At 38.9% G+C, this 20,122-nt stretch overlaps 1 protein-coding gene across 1 annotated transcript in view; it reads left to right on the top strand.

Annotated features, from left to right (window-relative positions):
- The window catches only part of LOC100742067 (DNA N6-methyl adenine demethylase), a 126,470-nt gene that overhangs the window by 77,262 nt on the left and 29,086 nt on the right, over positions 1-20,122 (top strand). The window contains exon 4 of the mRNA XM_012387872.3: positions 19,821-20,060. Within this exon, the coding sequence (XP_012243295.1) occupies positions 19,821-20,060 (240 nt within the window). The remainder of the gene's footprint in view (positions 1-19,820; positions 20,061-20,122) is intronic.

The following is a 20,122-nucleotide window of genomic DNA, read 5'->3' as shown; positions in this document are numbered from 1 at the left end:
TATAGCGAAAAAGATTTTCATCAGATATTCATTCGTGTGATCGCCTTGGAAAGTGATACATCGAGCAATTTACCGAGTGTCTCAGCAATCGTATTTTTGTGTTTAAAATTATTCTACGCATAGTAAAGAGTTATCCCGTTGACCGTGGATTCGTTTGAACCCCGGAACATTGTTAATAGCGTTAATTAAATTCATTATTCGTAAAACCTGTCAATCGTTAATCTCATTATTCGTTAAATTTATTATTCGTAAGACATATTATTCGTTCCTCTTATTGTTCGTTAAACTTATTATTCTTTAATCTAATTATTAGTTAAACTTATCGTTTGTTAATCTTATCATTTATTAAACTCATTATTCATAATATTTTGTAAAATCTTGTTTATTCGCGTAAATATATTCTCTGTTTTCGTAAAACAATGGCTAATTCAAACGAAGAATCATTACGCGCCTTAAATCCTAATGTTAACCCGACATATATAAATTACAGATATGGAGAATCTATTATTATTTCTCGTATAAAACGTTTAAACAGTAAAATTTTTCGTTAGAATTTAGCAAGTTTCACGGGTGTTGCCATATTCGTATGGGATGACTGTTGTATAATCTAAGTAGATACAAAGAAGTAGGTTCTAAATAAGACTGAAAGACTAATAGATAAGTAAGGAGAAAAGGGAAAAAACAGCTTTACTATTCTAAAATTGAAGTAGAATTCGTAAGAAAGTAGCCTGTTAAGGAACGTGCTAAAATTTAGTCGAGAAGTATACTTAAGCACGAAACGCAGTGTCAAGGACACCGACAGTCGAAGGATGAGCTTCGAAAGCCAGACCGCGATTACGTCGAGTGGCAGAAGCGATTTGGCAAATGCGGAAGCACGGAAGGGAGCCACAGAAGGGCGTCTCGGTTTCCTTGAAAGGAGCGCGCCGTGGACAGGGAAGCTTCCGGAGAGGTCAGAAGGGCGTTATTCAGAGGCGGCAACGCGGCCAGCAACAAGTTGCAGCGACGTTAATAAACGAACCCTCCAGCCAGCGTTTCAAATATCCGTATCTATCGTGAGCCACGCTTTTCGAATTCGAATTCGAACTGCGATTAGTTGCTTCGTTCTACTCCATCGTAGCTTTAACCTTCTACCTCATTTCGAACTTACTAGCCTGATAACGTAAATTATTATATAATCAGGAAAAAAATAATTCCTCGTGCAAAAAAGATAATCAATAGTTCAAAGCAACGTTTGTTCATTCGAAGTTTGGAAAGTTTCAGAGGAAATCGAGTGTGCATGGATTAATTCTATGAACAATTATAGAACAGCTTGTAAGTTAACGTGATGTTGTTTAAATCTTTTTTCTCGTTTTGAGAAAATATGCAAGGAAACGTTGTTGAAGAGACCAATAGAGCGTCGGGAAATCGCAACGCGAATCGATGAGGCGTGGAAGGGGAACGCAGGAAAGTTACACAGCTAATTGAGTGTTATGGCACACGATCGCTGATGCAAGCGAGTCGCCTTGACGAGCTGGAACAATTAAAATATCGATGTCGTGAAAGGGAGAGGTCTCTCGCCCTGGTCGCTTTTTATTTGCTCACGCCGCGCCACGGCGGCCAGCGGCCTGATTCACCGGTTAACCGGTCGCGGTATACACGAGCTTTGGTCCAACTTTTATTCCTCTTCTTTTTTCAACGTGTAGCCATACGTGTATGCACAGTGTCGAGAATATTGAATTTTAATTAGAAGAAATCTATAGAAATTCTTTCTAATCTTTTGAATTCTATAAGTAAAGAATTTATTATGTAAAATGTCTCTGTTAATCAGACAAGACAAGTTAACTCGGCATTAGTTTACTAATCTCTTTCTTTATTTATAAATACTTTTTACATGTTACAAATTATATGTATCGCGTGAGAATTGAAACCGATATTGGTTCATCTTTGTTAATTTGAAGATTTAACAGGCGTAAAAAAGCTTTTCCAACATAAAATAGCCTAGCGTGTTTTTAAAGGAAATAGGAGTTTCTAGTTAACAGATTCATTAATTACGAACCGAGTAAAAAATGTATCCGTTCTAGAACTGATGGGGAAAAGAAAAATAGACGAACTCAAAGTACAGAAAATAAAATAAAAAGCGAAATTTAAAAAATCTGGAAAGAGTAAAGATGAAAAGCTCGGACGAGACAAAAGGTGTCTAAAGGCTGGGATCAAAAAATTGTATGCTTTCGCAGTGATACGAGCAATCGACCGTAACCATCGAAAAGAATTCGAATCGAAAGTGGTGGCTTTTGTCGCGAGGATTGCTATGGCTACCTGCTGGTGGTCGTCGTGGCGTCTGCAACGACGATGCCAACGACAGAGATGGAAAAACCGTAGCAATGACGAAGGCAGAGAGAATCCTAAGTGGTGGTGACTGCACAGGTGGGGGAACGAAAGGGGTTGGAGGTTCAAGGGGGCTACCTGACTCTACCAGGGATATGTATCGGAAGAAACAAAAAGTGGGAGGCGGGGGTGGAACAGTAGCGATAGCTAGCGATGGAATTAATTCCATTGGCAGTTAAACATATTTTTCTTTATGAAAAGAAGTTGAAATTAGATTAAGGAACTTGTAAGTAGTTACAACTTAAGTGAAAAAAATGTAAAAATGTTTGGTGCATTAACTAGATACTCGATCTTTAATAATCTCATACACTGTATAGTTAGATATTAATTAAGATGATTTGTATGTTGTATATTTTAAATATTAATATTACAAGCCTGTCGAGTAATGTAATAACACTTGAAGTCGACCTACGATTTCCATGTTATTTTTCAGTTTTACCGAGTTTTAAGATAGATGACATGCCTAAGGGGGGAAGGTTCTTTTTCTTATCTATTCCTCGGTGTTCGTCATCATTTTTCTGAGTCCCCCAGCTCTTTCAAATTTTTCGAATGCTTTCCTCAACCATATAGTACGCTATTCTAATACTGTATACATATTATTAAACCTTGATTTAATTAGCCACATTTCAAAGCGACAGAGACTATTACAATGATTTTCCTACACGCCACGCAGTATGGGGTATTTATTTCAAGGTTTCAACAGAAGAAAGTGTGAGATCTATGTGTAAAAACGAGAATAGGATATCATGGAGAGAAGTACTGCATAGTACTTCCTGTACTTTAATGGAAAAGCGAGGGGCTTCCACGGTAGCGTATCGATACAGTTTGCGAGGGTATCGTTTCCATCGCTAGAGTTCTCCACGTTGGTGTACGATTGGTAGGACTCCGTATGGGGACCAAGTAGGGGAGACAGAAGCAACGAAAGAGGCGGGGGGCAGAGAAAAGTGGGAGGAAGAGAGAGAGACGTATAGAAACGCGTAGGAGAATCAACTCGGGTTAGGGAGAAGGGAATACAGGAGGAGAAACGAAACGAAGACAAAACGAGACGAAAACGAAGGAAAACAGTGATGAAGGGGGAGATGTTGGGGGGGCTTAGGAGGGAAGAAAAGAGGAATGGAAATACGAAGAGAGAAAGAGGGAGGAAGCGCGAAAGCGGAGCGACACGGAAAGGCACGAACGGTTCCGAGCGACGAGTGACGAGTTGGAACACTGAAACAGCGCGGAGGCGCGCACTTGACGCGCTGCTATAGCCTGACTTCGAACGACAGTATGAGCCAACGAACGTTACCTCAATACATCGATCTCTATCTCTTGTTTATCGTTTATTTTTTGCACAAAAAATATCACAACAGGGAAATGATATCGAAAGCGAAACGAATACGAGGAATAGATAAAACGAAAGGATCTCCAAAAACTAAAATAGATCTGTAAATCGATCGACGGATCGAGTGAGAAACAGAAGGGGCAACGTATGGCGAGAAAGAGCGGCAATTTTAAAAGCAGTAGAAGCTAAACAAGTTCCCAAGAGACAGGATCGCGTCGCACTCTCGAAAACTACGGGGAGATCAGGCTGTCACCGTGACGCTCTCTTGCTTGCTTGCTACCTTCCTTCATCCTCGTGGTTCCGGGGTGTGGCGTGTGCAAACGGGCCGCGTATCACGCTCGTGATAACTGCCACCCAACGTTGTACGTGCTTTTAATAGCCAGCGACAGGCTGTTACCAATGTTATGACACCGCGGGACCAGTGTCGAGTTCACGTAGCCGGTGTCGCCGGCCGCCGGAATTCGTGATAGCGCGCCCACGATAAGAGCGAAAAGGATAACCTCTCCCGTCGAAGGAAAGAAAAAGAACACCGTAAAAGGAGAAGGACAGCGACACGAGAACAAGAAAGAGACAACCGGCCAAAGGGGGATAAAGGGGGGAACAGGGAGAGTATACTACTTTATATGTATAAACGTCTACACAGACTGCGCATACACGTACTTACGAAGCACACAGAGCAGTGCACTGTTGGTGGGGGTTGAGTGGGGGGTGCGAGGGAGGCGAGGGAGAAGAAGCCAGAGACCGCGGTGAAGAGAAGAGGAGGGGAGAGCATCAGAGGGGGAGGGGGAGGCGCGAGTGAGAAGGAACGAGGGACAGCAGGGAGGGAGAATAGGCGAGGAGGGCTGCAGAGGGCGGAGAAGCGTCCCACGGGAGTTTTTCGGCGGATCGCTGCGCGTCTAGTGTGATCTCTCGCGAGTAGTGGACTCGATCGATCTTATTGACGGTAGCGAGCAAGCGGAGCGGAGCAGTCAGTGCACGGTGAGAGCTCCGTTCGGAGGATCGCACACGAGACTCTCTCTATCTTTCTTTTCCTCTCTCCCACTCTGCTGCTGTCTCCTTCCCTATCGGCTCTTTCTCTGTGTGTCGTGCATGTTGCACGGTGTGTTCACGGTTGTTGCACGAGCGAGAAGCATTCGCCGGGAAGCCGAGCCGCGCGATTACACGCGATAAATACGCCTCCGCTAGAGACTCGCGCAGTGATTCTTCGAGATTGAAATTCCGGTGTCGCGACGCGTGTTGCCTCTTTTTTCTTCTTTTCGTGTACAAAAAAAAACAATCCTTTTCTTCGAGTGATTCAGTGTTGGCTCACTGTGTTGTCTCTTTATTGTGCGTGAAGAGAATCGGAGCGACGACGTGATAGGAAAAGAGAAGAGATTTCGAAGTGGAATTTATGGTAAAGAACGCAGTTGCAGACGTGGTCCACAGGAAGACGCAGAGTGAGTTTCCCGCTCTTTATATTGGAGGAACCGTGTGTCCAGTCGATTCTCAAGTCCCGCGGAGATCGTTGCAAACTTCGCGAACCGGTATACTCGCGAACGTACTACGTATTTTGTATGGTTTCAATTGAAGTCCTTGGACCCTCAAGGCAACCTAGAGAGATTGCAGACAAGCGATAAACCTTTATGGACGCATGCATAGTGCACGATGCTTTTTCTTGATCATATTATACCAACGCTTCGGTACATTGTGATCGATCGAAAGCAAAACTAATTCCCTTCAATTTTTTAATTTAATTAATTGAACGACTTCACGGCTTAGCCTTAGAAAGTGTACTACTTTACATATTAAATCGTATTATATAGAATGTGCTATTATTAAATTTTATCAGTTACGAAAGGCTAAAAATACATACTTTTAATGTCGAAGGACTTAAAGAATAATTATTCTTTAAGTTAACCGTTCTGAATTCTTCATAATTTTATTACGCCGTGAAAGGTTTCAACGTCTTTTATCTTTTCCATCTTTTCTGTCGTTCTTTTCTATCGCTTCCATCGAAGGAAACCTCATGCGCGCGCTTTCAACTACCACAGACATTTAACGCTGCGAAGGTAAAATATTAAAAATACCAAATCTTCCTCATTCTATTGACAGTTTGTTTTTAGAGCACGATTAAAACCAACTGTCACAGTTTAAACGAGTTTTCGTCAGCCAATCTTCGGGTTTAATCGTCTCTGACGCACACTATCGTGAGCCCGCGAAAAAAGCAGCATACAACAAACCTAAACGATCCATCAGCGTATACGATGCTCCGAACATCCCGTTGGTCCTCCGTGAAACGCATGTTCGTATATGTTACGAAGACAGTAAAATTATACAGGGTGCTCCAATATTTTTTCCAACTACAATTCTTTAGTGTGTTTTATCTGATCGTTTTAGTTTCGAAAATTATCAGATCTAGAACCATTACACTTTTATGTATGAAAAATATTGAAATAAAAAGTATATTGAACCTGAATTAGAACGCATGATGAAAATGAGACTAAGGATTTTCTTAATGGTTCGTTCAAATGAAATCATTGAAAGGAAAAATATATCAAGCGAAAATTAAAACGGACAATGAATATAATAATACAGAATAATACACATCAAAGAATTCTTTGTCGACTCATTAAGCTGATGCAAAATCGAAGTGAATTTCATATAATAAAATAAGTCTCTTATTACTATCAGCCGTATATCTATTGCCAGGAACAGTGAACACACTGTAATGGAGTATTAATAGCTAGTGATTATGTTGATCGAAAATATATTCTCGTCTTCTACCATTATAACCGTAATTTTTATTCTAACTGTTAACAACGCTTCGATCTACTTATATAACATTCCTTTTTTTATTTGTTCTTGTACAACGTATTAACATAGTTTGATCAGAGAAGAACACCTCTTGCAAACAACCGTCAAGTGGTAGACGTTCGTTCGGTGGAGATTCGTTCAACTCTTTTCTCTCGTTTCTTCCTTCTCTTTCCCCGTTTTTTCTCTCAAGGACCAACGCGAAGCACGAAAAAGCGAGTCCACAAAGCACGCGTGTGTTACTGTTACGCAATCATTCGTCTATCATGTACTGGTGGAATTCAGGTCAGGCGTTGTGTGTCCTATGCGCTAGCTATTCGTCGGAGACATCGAGCTTCGAGGCATCGATTCTTCCTTCGTGACTTTGGAACCGATCACGTGGAATCCGATGGAAAAAAAGGGCAACGAGATTAGAAACTAATCCTGTTAGCTGTAAAATAAATAACGATACCTATCAGATAGTGCTCGTGAACCGTCATCAAAGCATAAGATAGTCATCTCGAGATGCAAGGATCATTTATTCATCGCGTAATAAATTCAAGACAACGTAACGGAAGGCTAAAGGCAATTTTTTTATATGAATAACTTTAGAAGATAGAGACTTGTGATCGGTTATGAAAGACGTGGAAATTATTCTTCAAGATTTTGTTTCTAAGTTTTTGTGAATTTGGTAGCTGAATCTTCTGGGTTAGGTTAGAGAAAAATTAAGCAAAATCTATCTTCCTCTGTTTTAATTTGTGATTCCTTGCGAGTGAACACTCGGAAATTGACTGTTATTTTATCAGGAAATTATGATCGGAAAAAGGAATCTTGATTCTTAGGGTTTTTTAAATTTTCCATGAATTTAGATTAGGTTCAAGAGAAATTAAATTTAATCTTGATTCTTTGTACTTTACAACCATCGTTATAGCACATACACATTGATAATTTAGTTCTGTCTTTAACGATAGAGGAATGGATAAGAAAAGATGACTGCTGTATAAATAAATGTTCAGACACTTATAGGTCTTCCCTTCTCAAAACGAAACTTTTGATTTAAAAAAAAGAGCTGCAGAAACTGCAAATTGGCGATATCGTAAAACTCGTTAGAGTGCAAATGGTCAGCATACCATATAGGTGATTGTTTTACGCGAGTGGAATTTGCAATCGGTCGTGAATAAATGCTGGAATCAATTCGAGGAGCCCGTTTGTCACAAAGAGAACATTCCAATCACCTTTACCTTTTACAATGAGACTATCAGGTTAGTTAAAACAACCACAAAAGTTATCAATTTTATAATAATATATTTTTTGACATTTGTATGACCTTTTGTAAGAAGATTAAAACCTTTTTTTCTATTTATTTATTTATTGATATTTACAATCAATTCTCGCATTGAGAATTTTCAGTAATTAAGATTGAAAACTTGACCCTCGTTTTGCATTATATATTTCGTCATATATCTTTCACTTTAACTATTTTGATTTCTACAACGTCTACGAGTCTCTACTTCGTATTTTAATCGTCAATAGTTCCAATGTAAATATAACACGTCACCGATTACCATATCGACCAATTTTCTTCCTTCTCAATCAATCGACCATATTGCAAAAAAGAAGCACTTGGATTTCGTACGAGTTTAGTCACCGAATCGTTTGGTTTAGAGATGGACGGAAGACAAGCCGTCGAGGTCGGAAGCGGTCATTGGCCACGCGTTTCGCCACGTGGGTTGACAGATTTTCATTCAACCTCCTCTTTCCTAGAAATAACCGGTTCGAATGAATGAAGCCGAGAATTCCACGGCCGAATCATGAACCGTGGTCGTCTTTTGGGCGAGACACAAGCCTAAGAAGAGAGATTCTTCCGAACGATGGTCACGTTTACTGGAAAACATGGCACGCGACCATTCTCGAGTACAACTACGTTATACAAAAATTCTTAAGTTGAGTATATGACGTTTTTGTCATAAAAAAAGTTCTGAAATTCTCAAGCATAGAATTCTTAAGTACGTGATAAGATGCAACTAGTAGTTGATCTTTTATCGACCAGGATGATGGTTGCTAAACGTATCGAGATGTTTCGTTATGTAGACGCAGTTGGAGAACATAAAGCGTTAAATGGTTAAGAAAGACGCGGGAACGGGTATCTCTGTGAATGGGAGTGAGTTATCAGGCTGTCAGAGTGATTGATGATAAGAGCTTATTACGGACATTTATCGCGATTCTGATAAGGGGAAGAAACGAGCGTAGCTCGTTAAACGTCGCTTACGGTACCCTTCGTTATTTGTCGCGATAACGATTGCCTATCCTTGGTGGTGCACGCAAATGTGATTTAATTGATGTCCCTTGAAATCGATGTGGAATCGTTCTATATTTACTGACGACCTTTTTTTTGTAACAGGATCCAGTTTTGCGTCTTGGAGAAAATAGAAAATTTTTAATGGACACAGTGTAAAACTTAAAGCGGGCTTCTTATCATGTTCGTTTTATTTTTAAGACAAGGTTTTGACTGTAAGTTTGATATAATTATAAGACTGTTTGACTGTTATAATAGGTAGGTTTACATCCTTTCAGACAATTATAGCGATAGGTCCGAGGAATTTTTATTTGAAACCACTCGATCAGTAGAATTTCTAATTTAAGTTTAACTTCTAATTCGACTTGAGATATCCTCTCAAATTTCTACGCTTGTTCTCATTAATCAAATCTTTCATTTCAACTCCTTTAAATTCAAATAGTTTATTAATCTGGACGTGGTTCAACAGTGCTATACTTTTTTAGCTATCTCCTCATCTCCGCATAATGCGACCTAACTTAGGATTCAGATTAATCATCCCAACCATTCATTAAATTTCCATTTATCTCGTTTTTCCTTCCCATAATACCGACTCGTACATAACACGGCGGTTCATTAAGAAACGTAATCAAATGGAACAAGAACACGAATGAAAATCTCGTTAATGAGAACTCCTGCAAAGGATCGGAAAAATGTAATCGATGATGTGTGTAGTAATGAGAACAGACGGTGGCTAATCAAAAGTAGGATTTATCAGTGGCAATAAACGGCCACGTGTTCGAGCACGTGGTGTGCCGTGCACGTTGCATAGCCCCCACGATTCGAGGGTAAATCGCGACCCTAACAACTGGCCTGGTATAAGTAGACGGCTCGGTCCAGGTGGTCTTTACCCCTGGGCCATTTTCGAAAAGGTCGAATCAGCCACGCAGGATCTAAACCCTCGTCCGCTTCTCTGATCGATGATTGATGTTTTAAAAGAACCATCATCATCGCCATCACTTCTCCATCCGTAAAACGCATCTATCGTTTTTCTCTAAATCTTTTCTTTCTTCTTTTTCCTCTTTTTCTTATTACATTCGGGAGAAATGGTTTTCGTTTCTTCGTGAAGAATCCGTGAAGCGTATTCAAGCCGGCCGCGTTTAAACAGCGAATAAAAGAAGAAAATAGTTGGTAGTTACGTTTGTGGCTTATGCGTGTACCTGGACGGCTAAACTTCCGGCGGAATCGGTAATAAAAGAGGCGAGTATTGGTGGGAGTAATGATATAAAGCCACGTCGCTCGTATAACTCGCTCGTAAATTCTGTCCGTGGCCCGGATAGATACTGGGACAGGCACGTATGCACGATCCCGATGCTTCCGCGGGAATTACGATGACGTTTGAAACGAGTTTGTCTTTCAGACGGGGAATATCAGCTCGATATTGTCTTGAGAACGTTTCAAGAGTAGAAACACCATACAGTGCGAACTGATTTTCATCTTGTCAAACGCTATTTAAGAATTATTTCTTGGTTAGAAACTTTTTTATACAATTATATAAATTAATAGTTTGAGTTTTTGCAGATGCAAATGTAATATAACGTATTTTATATAGTGATATGTTAAAGAGAGAAGATTCTTAAATTATAGCAATTTTATTGAATTGCGTAATTGAACTAATTTTATAAAGAAAATTTTATCAATGCTAGTAGTATCTTTTACACAACACACAGTCACAAGTTTGACAATAAGATAAGAAATTTTATAAATCACAAACAAGATAATTATTCTGCACGACTTAAAATTGTAAGAAATATTTATGTAGCAGAAACCAGACCTTTATTCTTCCTTTCTTCTTCTCTCACTCTCTTTCTACGATATAGGAAATTTATGAGATTAAATAATATTAATCGTGTTATGAATGCTACATTAAATAATTGTCCAAAGATAAATCCAAATATATACGAGATCAGATAAGAACGTTAAATAACCTGATCGAAATAGAACGTCCAAGTTTCGCTTTCTGAGTCATGATCGACCTACGTGTGCCGATTTTATCTAACATCTGATATAATGGTTTCGCTTTTACTCTTTGGAATACGTTGATTAGTATTGGAGCAATGAGGTAAATGTTACATGACCACTTACAAACTGTATCCTATGATAGTAAAACTTATCTTCCAGGTTGATATTTTTCTGTACAATCGATGCGATACATAATCCTGACACTGTTGAAACAGTAACATTCATAAATCTGTAAATTACGCGGCAATTCTGTCTTTCCTTATTTCACAAACTTAGGATTGTAATTAGTCGGCATATCTACGATCGACAAGAAATTTCTAAATGTAGCAAAAGTAATAAATTTAACCTACATTCCTTAGATCATTGTAAGTCCGATTATGGCCTTGTATTCTTAAATAAATTTTTTATCTGTAAGGCAGGAATGAGACAGTTAACATTGCTATGCACGATTAAAATCGACCCATGAAAGTTGGAGGATCGCAAGTTTAAAATAGAAGCGATTAACTAATCATGATAATTCTTATCACGATAAGTATTAAAATTCGAATGAATGGCGACAGAGTGATTCGATGAAACGAGAACGATTTCGAATAAATGGAAGAAACAAGGAAAACAGGCGCGAAGTCCATGATCCACGAAATTCATGGACTCTTGGATCATTGAATCTCGACCTCTCTTCTTAATGAATTTCCGTGCTCAGTTTCAGTCGTTAAGGCCAGGATGCGCTTTTACTTATGCCCGTCATTAAAAAGCCGCGCTACGTGGCGCAGATAAAGGGAGAACGTCGTTCGCCTTTTTTTTTCTTCCCTCTTCTCCTTCCCTCTCCTTCTTTTCTTTTTTCTCTTCTCTCTTCTTTTTTTTTTATTACCGGCTGTGGCCTGTTCCATGGCTCAGGGCAGATTTATTTCCGACGAGATAGTCGGAAAAATGAGCTCGCGGACAGAGAGATGCAAATGCGCTCCTGGTACCGCCTCGCTCCGTTAGAAAAATGAATCCTGGCCGGGGTTCTTTTCCTGTGGAAAAAGACTCGACGCGACTCTTTGAAGTGGCTCGCCAATCTACCTTCTTCTCGTTCGATCGACACCGATTGAAAATTGTCGGTCGAGTGTGTGGTCTGTCACCAGAAGATACTCTACAGTGACTCACGAAAGTATTTGAACAGCCATTATAGTAAATTTTTATGTATATATCGTGTACGTTATATAAAACATTTTGGAATTTCTAAACATTTTGGGAACTAAATAGAATACATTTACCTACTCTATATTATTCTTGATTATAAATGTAACACTTATTTATGATCTAATAGATGCGTGAATTACGTGTATTGTAATATGTGATAGTTATGTGGAATTCCCTGAGTGGAATCCTGTTAAATATTTTCTGGAATTATTTGGTCGAATTCACCATGTGGAATTTCGTGATATGGAATCGCTGATCGCAAAGGGAACGTTTAGAGACGAATATAACTAACCAATGGACTGGTGGTCTGTGCTGGTTTAATTAAATTTATGGAACGTAATATCCTATCAACTTTGTTGGAAATCTGAGCATGAAGTTTGTGCATTGTTAATAGTAGTTTCTAAATGCTATTTTCATCCGCGATATATCTTCAGAGTAGAATAGGGAATACTGTTCTTTGTGCAAAGAACGTAATATCAAAGAATCCAGACCAATCAATCAATTTTCCAAATTACAATCACATCAATTTTCAATCTCTTGGTCCTTCGTGCGACAACTAGGTCGTTTATGTTCACCTAATTCTTTTACCATTCTAGGTTTTCAAAGCACTTGAAAAAATTCCAAGATACTTATCGAAGTCTATACTATGTTACGCAATCGGTTTCTAAGTGACACGTTCAATATATTTTGCAAAAGAAAAAAGAAAAATTCGCTTTAAAGTGGAATACGAATGAAATTTTGTCAAGTCGTGTGCACAGTGTTAGCGGAATATTTCATTTCAAAGGAATATGAATTTAACCAATTTATTCTTCTCGAAAACGCCCCCGACAGCAGACCACATCGTTTTACTATAAATTAGTACTCCGACATCCAGCACCGGAATTTCCTCTTTTACAGTTAGGTCCGTGTAAAACACGCTTGTCTCTCTTTTAAACGCGAGATATTACAATCGGAAACTTTTAATTGGGCCGAGAATTTATAGCTAGCTACCGTACGAGTTTCCCATCGAGTCGTTTTCTCTCGAAACGAGACTGCCGATTATAATCACAGCAAATTACATTACGGTGGAAGATGGCCGTGTTCGACGCATTTTTAACGACACGATCAATGACACGTGTACACACTAGGAGAACAATAAAATCGTGGCGGGATGTTGCGACTCGCGTGGATGTTCCTCCAGGTTTACGAGCGTAACCATCGTCGACGTCGTTAGTGGCATCGCGAAACTCATTTTCCACGACGATCGATGAGCGCTCGGAGATCTTGCAAGCTTCTACAACTTTTCACAGATTCACATGTGTACGCGTGTGCCTGTAAAATACGATGCCACGGTCCCGGCTGGCCATTATGCTCGTTTCTTTTTCTTTCAAGCCATGGTCGCGAATAATAAATAAGCCAGCCAAGAAACCGAGAGACCTGATAGTTCGATACAAATGCAAAAGTCCAACGTCTGACGAGAGATACGAATATACCAGGATTCTCTGCATTTTGATATTTCAAACCGTACAATGAAATGTCTCGTCAGCGAACGTTTCATTTTCGTAGAGCGGTAGAGAGGAGGAATGAGTTCACGCACGTTTTTGGTGTTCGCGAAATCATTCGGAATAATTAAGTGACCGACCTCAAGTCGAATCATTACGTGACTCATTCTACCGTGCATTAACGAGCATTCTGCTCGAGAACGGGAACATTTAGTATTGTTCTCGAACGGATAGGAAAGCCTTCTTTGGCAATTGACGGCAAAAAGATGGTATGCAAACTTGTAGAAACAAAGGAATTTGATAATTTTCATTTATGCAACTGTTTTTAAAATTATTATACATATTACAGTATAGGGGGCGACAGTAACGTGTACAAGCAGATATAAGGTGATTCCTTATGAAAAAAATAAGAAGAAAATGTGGAATAAAAATGTTTCATACGAGGCTCCGTTCTCGAGAAAATCAATTTTCAAAATTTATCGGTTATATCATGAATTTAGCTAATTATCGGCATGGTATGAGTAACGATCAACGGAGGATTATTCTACGTGTAAAAATAAGTCAAAAACGTGGAATAAAATTTAAGGCCCCATTTTCAAGAAAATGGAGTTTGAACCTCTTTTGTCAAGAATTGACCTACTACGCTATTTAATAATAAATTTCCATATTTATCTTTCTCAGAAACAAAGCATCTTGTGGAAAGATTTTGCTCTACATTTTCGATTTGTTTTCACACGTAAAATAACCTCCTGTCGATTATTTGTTCCCGTTCAGCATTAGCCATGTTCAAGTATACTTGATAAATTTTCACGTTCGATTTTTTCGAAAGCAAAGCGTCATATAAAATAATGTTCTTCTATATTTTCTTCTTATTTTCTCGTAAGGAATCAGCTTATGCCCGCTCGTACGTGTTATTCAACTGCAGCCTGTATAGTTAAGATATAGTCAAAATATATTATATATCCGTTAAGTGTAATAATTTTCTCATTTAGTAGCATTAGCTTCAGAGATGAATTCAAATGGAATTTTATCCTATTTGTTATTTTATTACGTGCATCATGTAAATTCCGAATTCGATGAAATTTTAAATTCCACTCTAAGATAGCTCACGTATTTCGATTGAAAGCACCGTTCCAATGGAAGTTCGATCGTGCGGATCAAACCACGCCGAACGATATTCCATAAAACGGAGGTAACGCGATACAGCTCCGTTTCCCGTGATATCGGTATCACTTTTCGCACCGTACGAAGAGTCTAGGCATTGATAAATTTTGACTTTCCATTATTCGCGTACGGAGCTGAGCTCCGATGCCCACTCGAAGATAAACGATTTATGAAACCTTGAAGGGGGTAACCTTGGGAAGTTGGAGGAGGTTATTGACTATGAACACTGAACACCACGACGGCCAACGCAAGGTTTTTCATAGCTGGTTTCCCTTCCCGAGAGATCTTTTCGTCGTCGATTTCTTTAAACATCGAGTGTCTTCGATAATAGAGAAACTCAACGGAGCAGAGAACTTGGATGCTTGAACAGTTTATAAAGGATTTATAAAAGGAAATGAACCTTTGTGATCGAGAAATACGTTTAACTTTAGGTTTCGGCGAAGGATTTTTTGACTCTTGGATTATATTATCCGTAAAATTATTTTATATAATTAAGTTAGCTAGATTTGACAGATATAATTTTTGGAAGAAATTTTGGATACCCGTTGCAATCTAACGCTAAAATTTTGTTCAGATTTATAAGTAATATACTATGCTAACGATACAATTCATACAGCTATCCAAGCATAAAATATTATAGTTTCGGTTCGATAATGTTGACCAAATCACCGTGAAGCGAGTGTATTTACTCTACCGGTGTATCCAACACCAATTGCACGTTTCTACCAATGTACACGCCTGATTACATGCTTTATAATAAAAAAAGAAACAACTTACGATGCAAATAGATATACTACGTATTCTTTATAAAATACAGGTATTGCTATTTTATTGCATTAAATGATTAAAATCCTTCCTGAAACGAAAACAATCTCAAAGCTCAATAAATAGAGACAACAAATATTTTAATCGAAAAATTTCTAGAGAAAATTGACTTAATCGATATTGACTAAAGAATAGCTCGTAGACCGATTAACAGAAACCCGATCTCTCGTAACATAGTCGAACAGATTGTAATTGGCAGTCAGTCAGCCCTTGCAAGTCACGTTTCCGTTGGAGCAACGATATTCCAGGCGATCCATGAACGGAAGCGGCATCGTTCTCGCGGCACGTGTTACAGCTGGAATCCTCTGTCACTCTGGCTGAAGAGTAAGAGAAACACAAGAAGTCGAGTAGGACAGAAACCGGAGCGAAATATATCTCAACGAGTGCGACCAGACGATCGCCGTTCAAGCGAACGCACTCTCTAGCCGTGGGCTTAGCGTGGGCCCGAGACCTTGTCTATTTATAAAGTATACAGTGTATATGCACACACGTGACGGCGTAACGCGTCACGATTCCAGCGATGCCGGCCAGGTAGCGCGGAAAATCGAACCGCAATAAGTGATTGGTAATTTCAAACCGTTCTGCAAGGCTGTTGTCCTGACACAGAACACGTCTCAGATCGTACAGGTGCATAGGTGGTATTTAACATATCTTCGAGCGAAAAGCTACGCGAATAACATTTCTCAGGTAAAGAACGACTCTGCCGTGGCCTTCTATTTTCTATCTCTATTTTTATTTCTTTTTATCGGTATTTATATATCGCAATTTCACTTTCGTTTTAAGAGCATCCTAAGTTCAAGTGTTGACTTGAACATAAGAAAGTTTCATCTATCGATTCATTAGTCAGATCAATAATCTACAACAAATTGATATGGTTTTTGAATTGTAGAATTTGCAAATTCCAAAATTTCGAACGTTCGAAGCTTGACAGATCAAAAATTTAACGATGCGATAATTTGCTAATATGAAGAAGCCGATGATTTAAAAATTTAACAGCTCGATCGCGATGAAATCGGATTTCATCGAAATGTGAAAATTCGGGAACTCGAAACGCAATTGTTAACAAATTTAACCGCTTGGCAGTTCCATATTTTTGAATATTAAAGTTTTTTTTAATTCAACAATTTGAGTATTCAAAAATTCAGATATTTGTATTCGATTAACTTCCTACGAACCCATTTTCTTGCAACTCATGGTCGACTTATAATACTCTTACTTACCTATAATATTATTTGACGTATAATAACAGTTTCACGGATAATGAGCGAAGGATGGTTCCTCGTCCAAGAGTCAACAGGGTTCCAAGGGCACTTGTTCGATCAGCGCGGAAAGAGTTTCGTAATCCGATCGGCGACGATGTTACAGAATATTACTGATTGTATCGGGCGGTGAATTTATTGGGTACGCCGCACGGTGGAAATTTATGCGACGGAATTCAATTTACATTTATGACGGGGCTGGCCGCGTCGCGGTTGCGGCAACCTGTGCCCGCAACGAATAAACAACCAGCTCTTTATAATCTCGACCATCGTTGCTCGTCAACGTGAAACTCGATGTTCCCGTACTAATAATTCACACCTATCGGTGCTGGTTCGAGCTGGAGAATCGTGACTCTTCGTGAAAGATTTCTTCTGGCGAGTAGAGACGTGTCAAAAGGAAATGTCAGCATTATTGTGAGCAACTTTGTGTCGTAATTACGTTGATGGATTCGCGATGACAGTCTGGATGGATTTGCGGCCTATTTAACTCGGATTTACGCTACTTTCATTGATCAGGTTTCTCTGAACGTGAGATTGATTATTAGGGACTTTTACAGATTCTTGAGAGAAGTAAAAAGGATTTGGAATCTTTTAATTTTCAGACGTTCGAAGTTTCAAACTTTCATACCACCGAATCGCTTAATTTAAAAATCTGTAATTTTTTGAATTTTCGAGATTTTGCGTTATTGACATCTTTTATTTTTCTTTTCCTTTTTCTTTATTGTGTTCATAAAAATATGAACTTGCATAATTATTCGTAGTGCGCAAGTAAGATAATAATTCTTGAAGGTTTCAATACTTTCGCTATTCAGATTAATTATTCGTAAGTATCCTAAGACAGATTTATCGGTGATTAATGAATTCCATATTATACTTGCTTAAATAGTATGGATGGTACTTGAAGGTGGTCCTTGAAATTGTTAGTTTAGTTTAGGTTAGGCTCGTGCTCGGGATCAATTGATTGTTCAAGGCTAATCGAGAATGATCATGGTATTTATAAGCTTGGTACGTTTTATGTTTTATACTTGTAAATGATAGAATGATATAAACGTAGATGCAATTATTGTAATTGCAGTATAAATCACATTAGACAACTATTTTAATATCTATGGATATACTAGCTACGTTAGTTAGTTATTATTGAAGGCAGTTATGAGAAGAATTCTTACGAAATTCCAGAGAATTTCCAAAGAATGATAGTTGAGGATGATGAAGTCGTTGACGTAAATTTTTCCATCATTTCTTCGTTTTTTTCTTGAAAACGATTATTATATCGAACATATAGTAGCGCCTAAATTATTCGTGCTCGCGTTTTCTGAGTCAGAAAAATCACGAACGATCGAAAACTATATGAGAAAATTATAATAGGATAACTCTTTCCTGGTTTTCTGCTTTTAACTATTAAATTACTACTAAACGAAACTGCTGATGAAAATGTAAATTCCTAGATTTATAGGTATTTTACCTGTCATTTAAAAGTCAATATCAAATTAAATATGCACGAGAGAGGTAAAAATAGTAAACTGTAAACCAAACAGAAACATTTTTTAACAATTTTTTAATTGCTTTCTATCCGTGACATTGCTCAGTTATGTCGACGTTTATTTATTATTTTATTTATAAATTAACCCGTTAAGAGCTAACGACGCGTTATTTCAGTCTGCAATTTTCCTCTCAATGAATGTACACCATAAAGTTCTATATTTTCTAGCATCGTTATTTCCTCCTCAACTTAGACCTTAGAACTTTATGATGACATTCGATCAATTTCAATCTCAATCTATAACCATTGCTTCTTTGAAAAACGCTCGAAATTTCACCAGCGTTGTTTCATCGATGATCTTTGTAAGTACACCCGCGAAACGTTTACGAGAGATGGTGATACCTCGAGGGACGTCGTAATAATTGATTAAGTTTGCGTTTGTGGCGGGGCATTGGGGGCGGTTGGGTGGCCGGTTATAGCTGTCGGGCAGCGGCGCTTGTTGAACTATGGAAACCGTTTCAGCCGGCTCGGCCTACTTAGGCCACCTTTGTATTTTTAGCATTAGGGTCACACCGTACGTCGTACGGTCGGCTACCGTGCCACACACCATCCTGCCTGCCTACCTTCCTTCCTTCCTCGCCATTTCAAAAGCGTAGCCGCCTCTTCTGTTTGTCGTGTGCCCGGCGTGACGTGACGCGTCGCTCGTGCGTGGGTGATTACAACGCGGCCCAATACAAGAAGAAAACACTTTGCTCGAATGAAGAGGAACAGGCAAGAACGCGTGTGTCGTTCAACCTACCTCGACGCCCCTCCCGAGGATGAAAGTTATTGGATAATTGGACGCGAGACGTCGCGCGTATATGTCCCGTAAATTTCAACCTCTTTCAGATTTTCTTGCTGTTCGTGTGAGAGCCTCTTTGCACGAACAACGTTTATGCGTTTCCAAGATATAGTTTATAGATGGCTGTTGCTCGTTGTGTTGCGTCGCGTTCCGTCGTGCTTGAAAACGGCGTAATCGACTATTGTGAAAATACTACAACTACGCTATGACGAATATGAACTTTGAACATTTTGTGCTTTTTAAACTTTATAATCTTTTAAATTTCATAGTTCGCAAACTTTTAAACTTTCAAGCTTTCAAATCCCAAAAAGGTTTCTGAATCTTTCGATTTTCGAACTATTCAAGTCGAAGTGGCTGCTGCAATACGTAGGCAATTCCACTTTCCACTCGCTTCGACGAAACCCAACTAAGAATCAAATATTTCTCTAAGAAAATTGTGCTATTATAAATTCGTCGACGACGCTATACACACATAAATTTTTGCACTTTCGTAATTTTGTACCTTAGAGTACGAAACTCGCGCCCCTATCTCTCTTCCGATAAATAAAATTGATATATTAGAACTGTGTCCGTTATTTCTGTAGACGTTTCAATGACCAGATTTTGAAGTTTTTCAACATACGAATCTTCTGAAATTCCACAACTTTTCAATTTTGTAGAACTTGGAATTTTCATTCGAAGATGGATTACACAGAGCTTACAGTCGAAAGCTTTGAATAGAAACGACAGTGCAAACCCATACCATAAAAATCTAAAAAATATTTGAATATTCATTTTCGAAAGGTACTATTCATGTACCTGTCTGACGAAAGATTAACTTTTGTATTTCAGAGTTATCGAAAGATCGCGCGACAAGTGAGTACACCAGATAGCGCACCAGCAGGCTTAGGCAGTCCACAGGCTGGAATAGGCGGGCTGCAACAGCATCAGCAACAACCGCAACAGCAAACGCAACAAACGCTTCATCAGCCGGATCCCATGCAGCAATCCAAGGACAATCTGAATCCCGCGGCGAACCAACAAACCGGGGCACTTAGGAACGGAAATCCTCCGCCTCCTGTCGTTTCTATGGTAAGTACACACTCGGTCTCCTCTTATACATTACAAGATACTCTGAACGTTATATGTTTCGA

The sequence above is a fragment of the Bombus impatiens genome, unplaced genomic scaffold, assembly GCF_000188095.3.
Source record: "Bombus impatiens unplaced genomic scaffold, BIMP_2.2 scf_0491, whole genome shotgun sequence".
Taxonomy (NCBI): Eukaryota; Metazoa; Arthropoda; class Insecta; order Hymenoptera; family Apidae; genus Bombus; species Bombus impatiens.
Note: the sequence above shows the minus strand (reverse complement) of the source record. Positions and strands in the feature narration are given on the sequence as shown.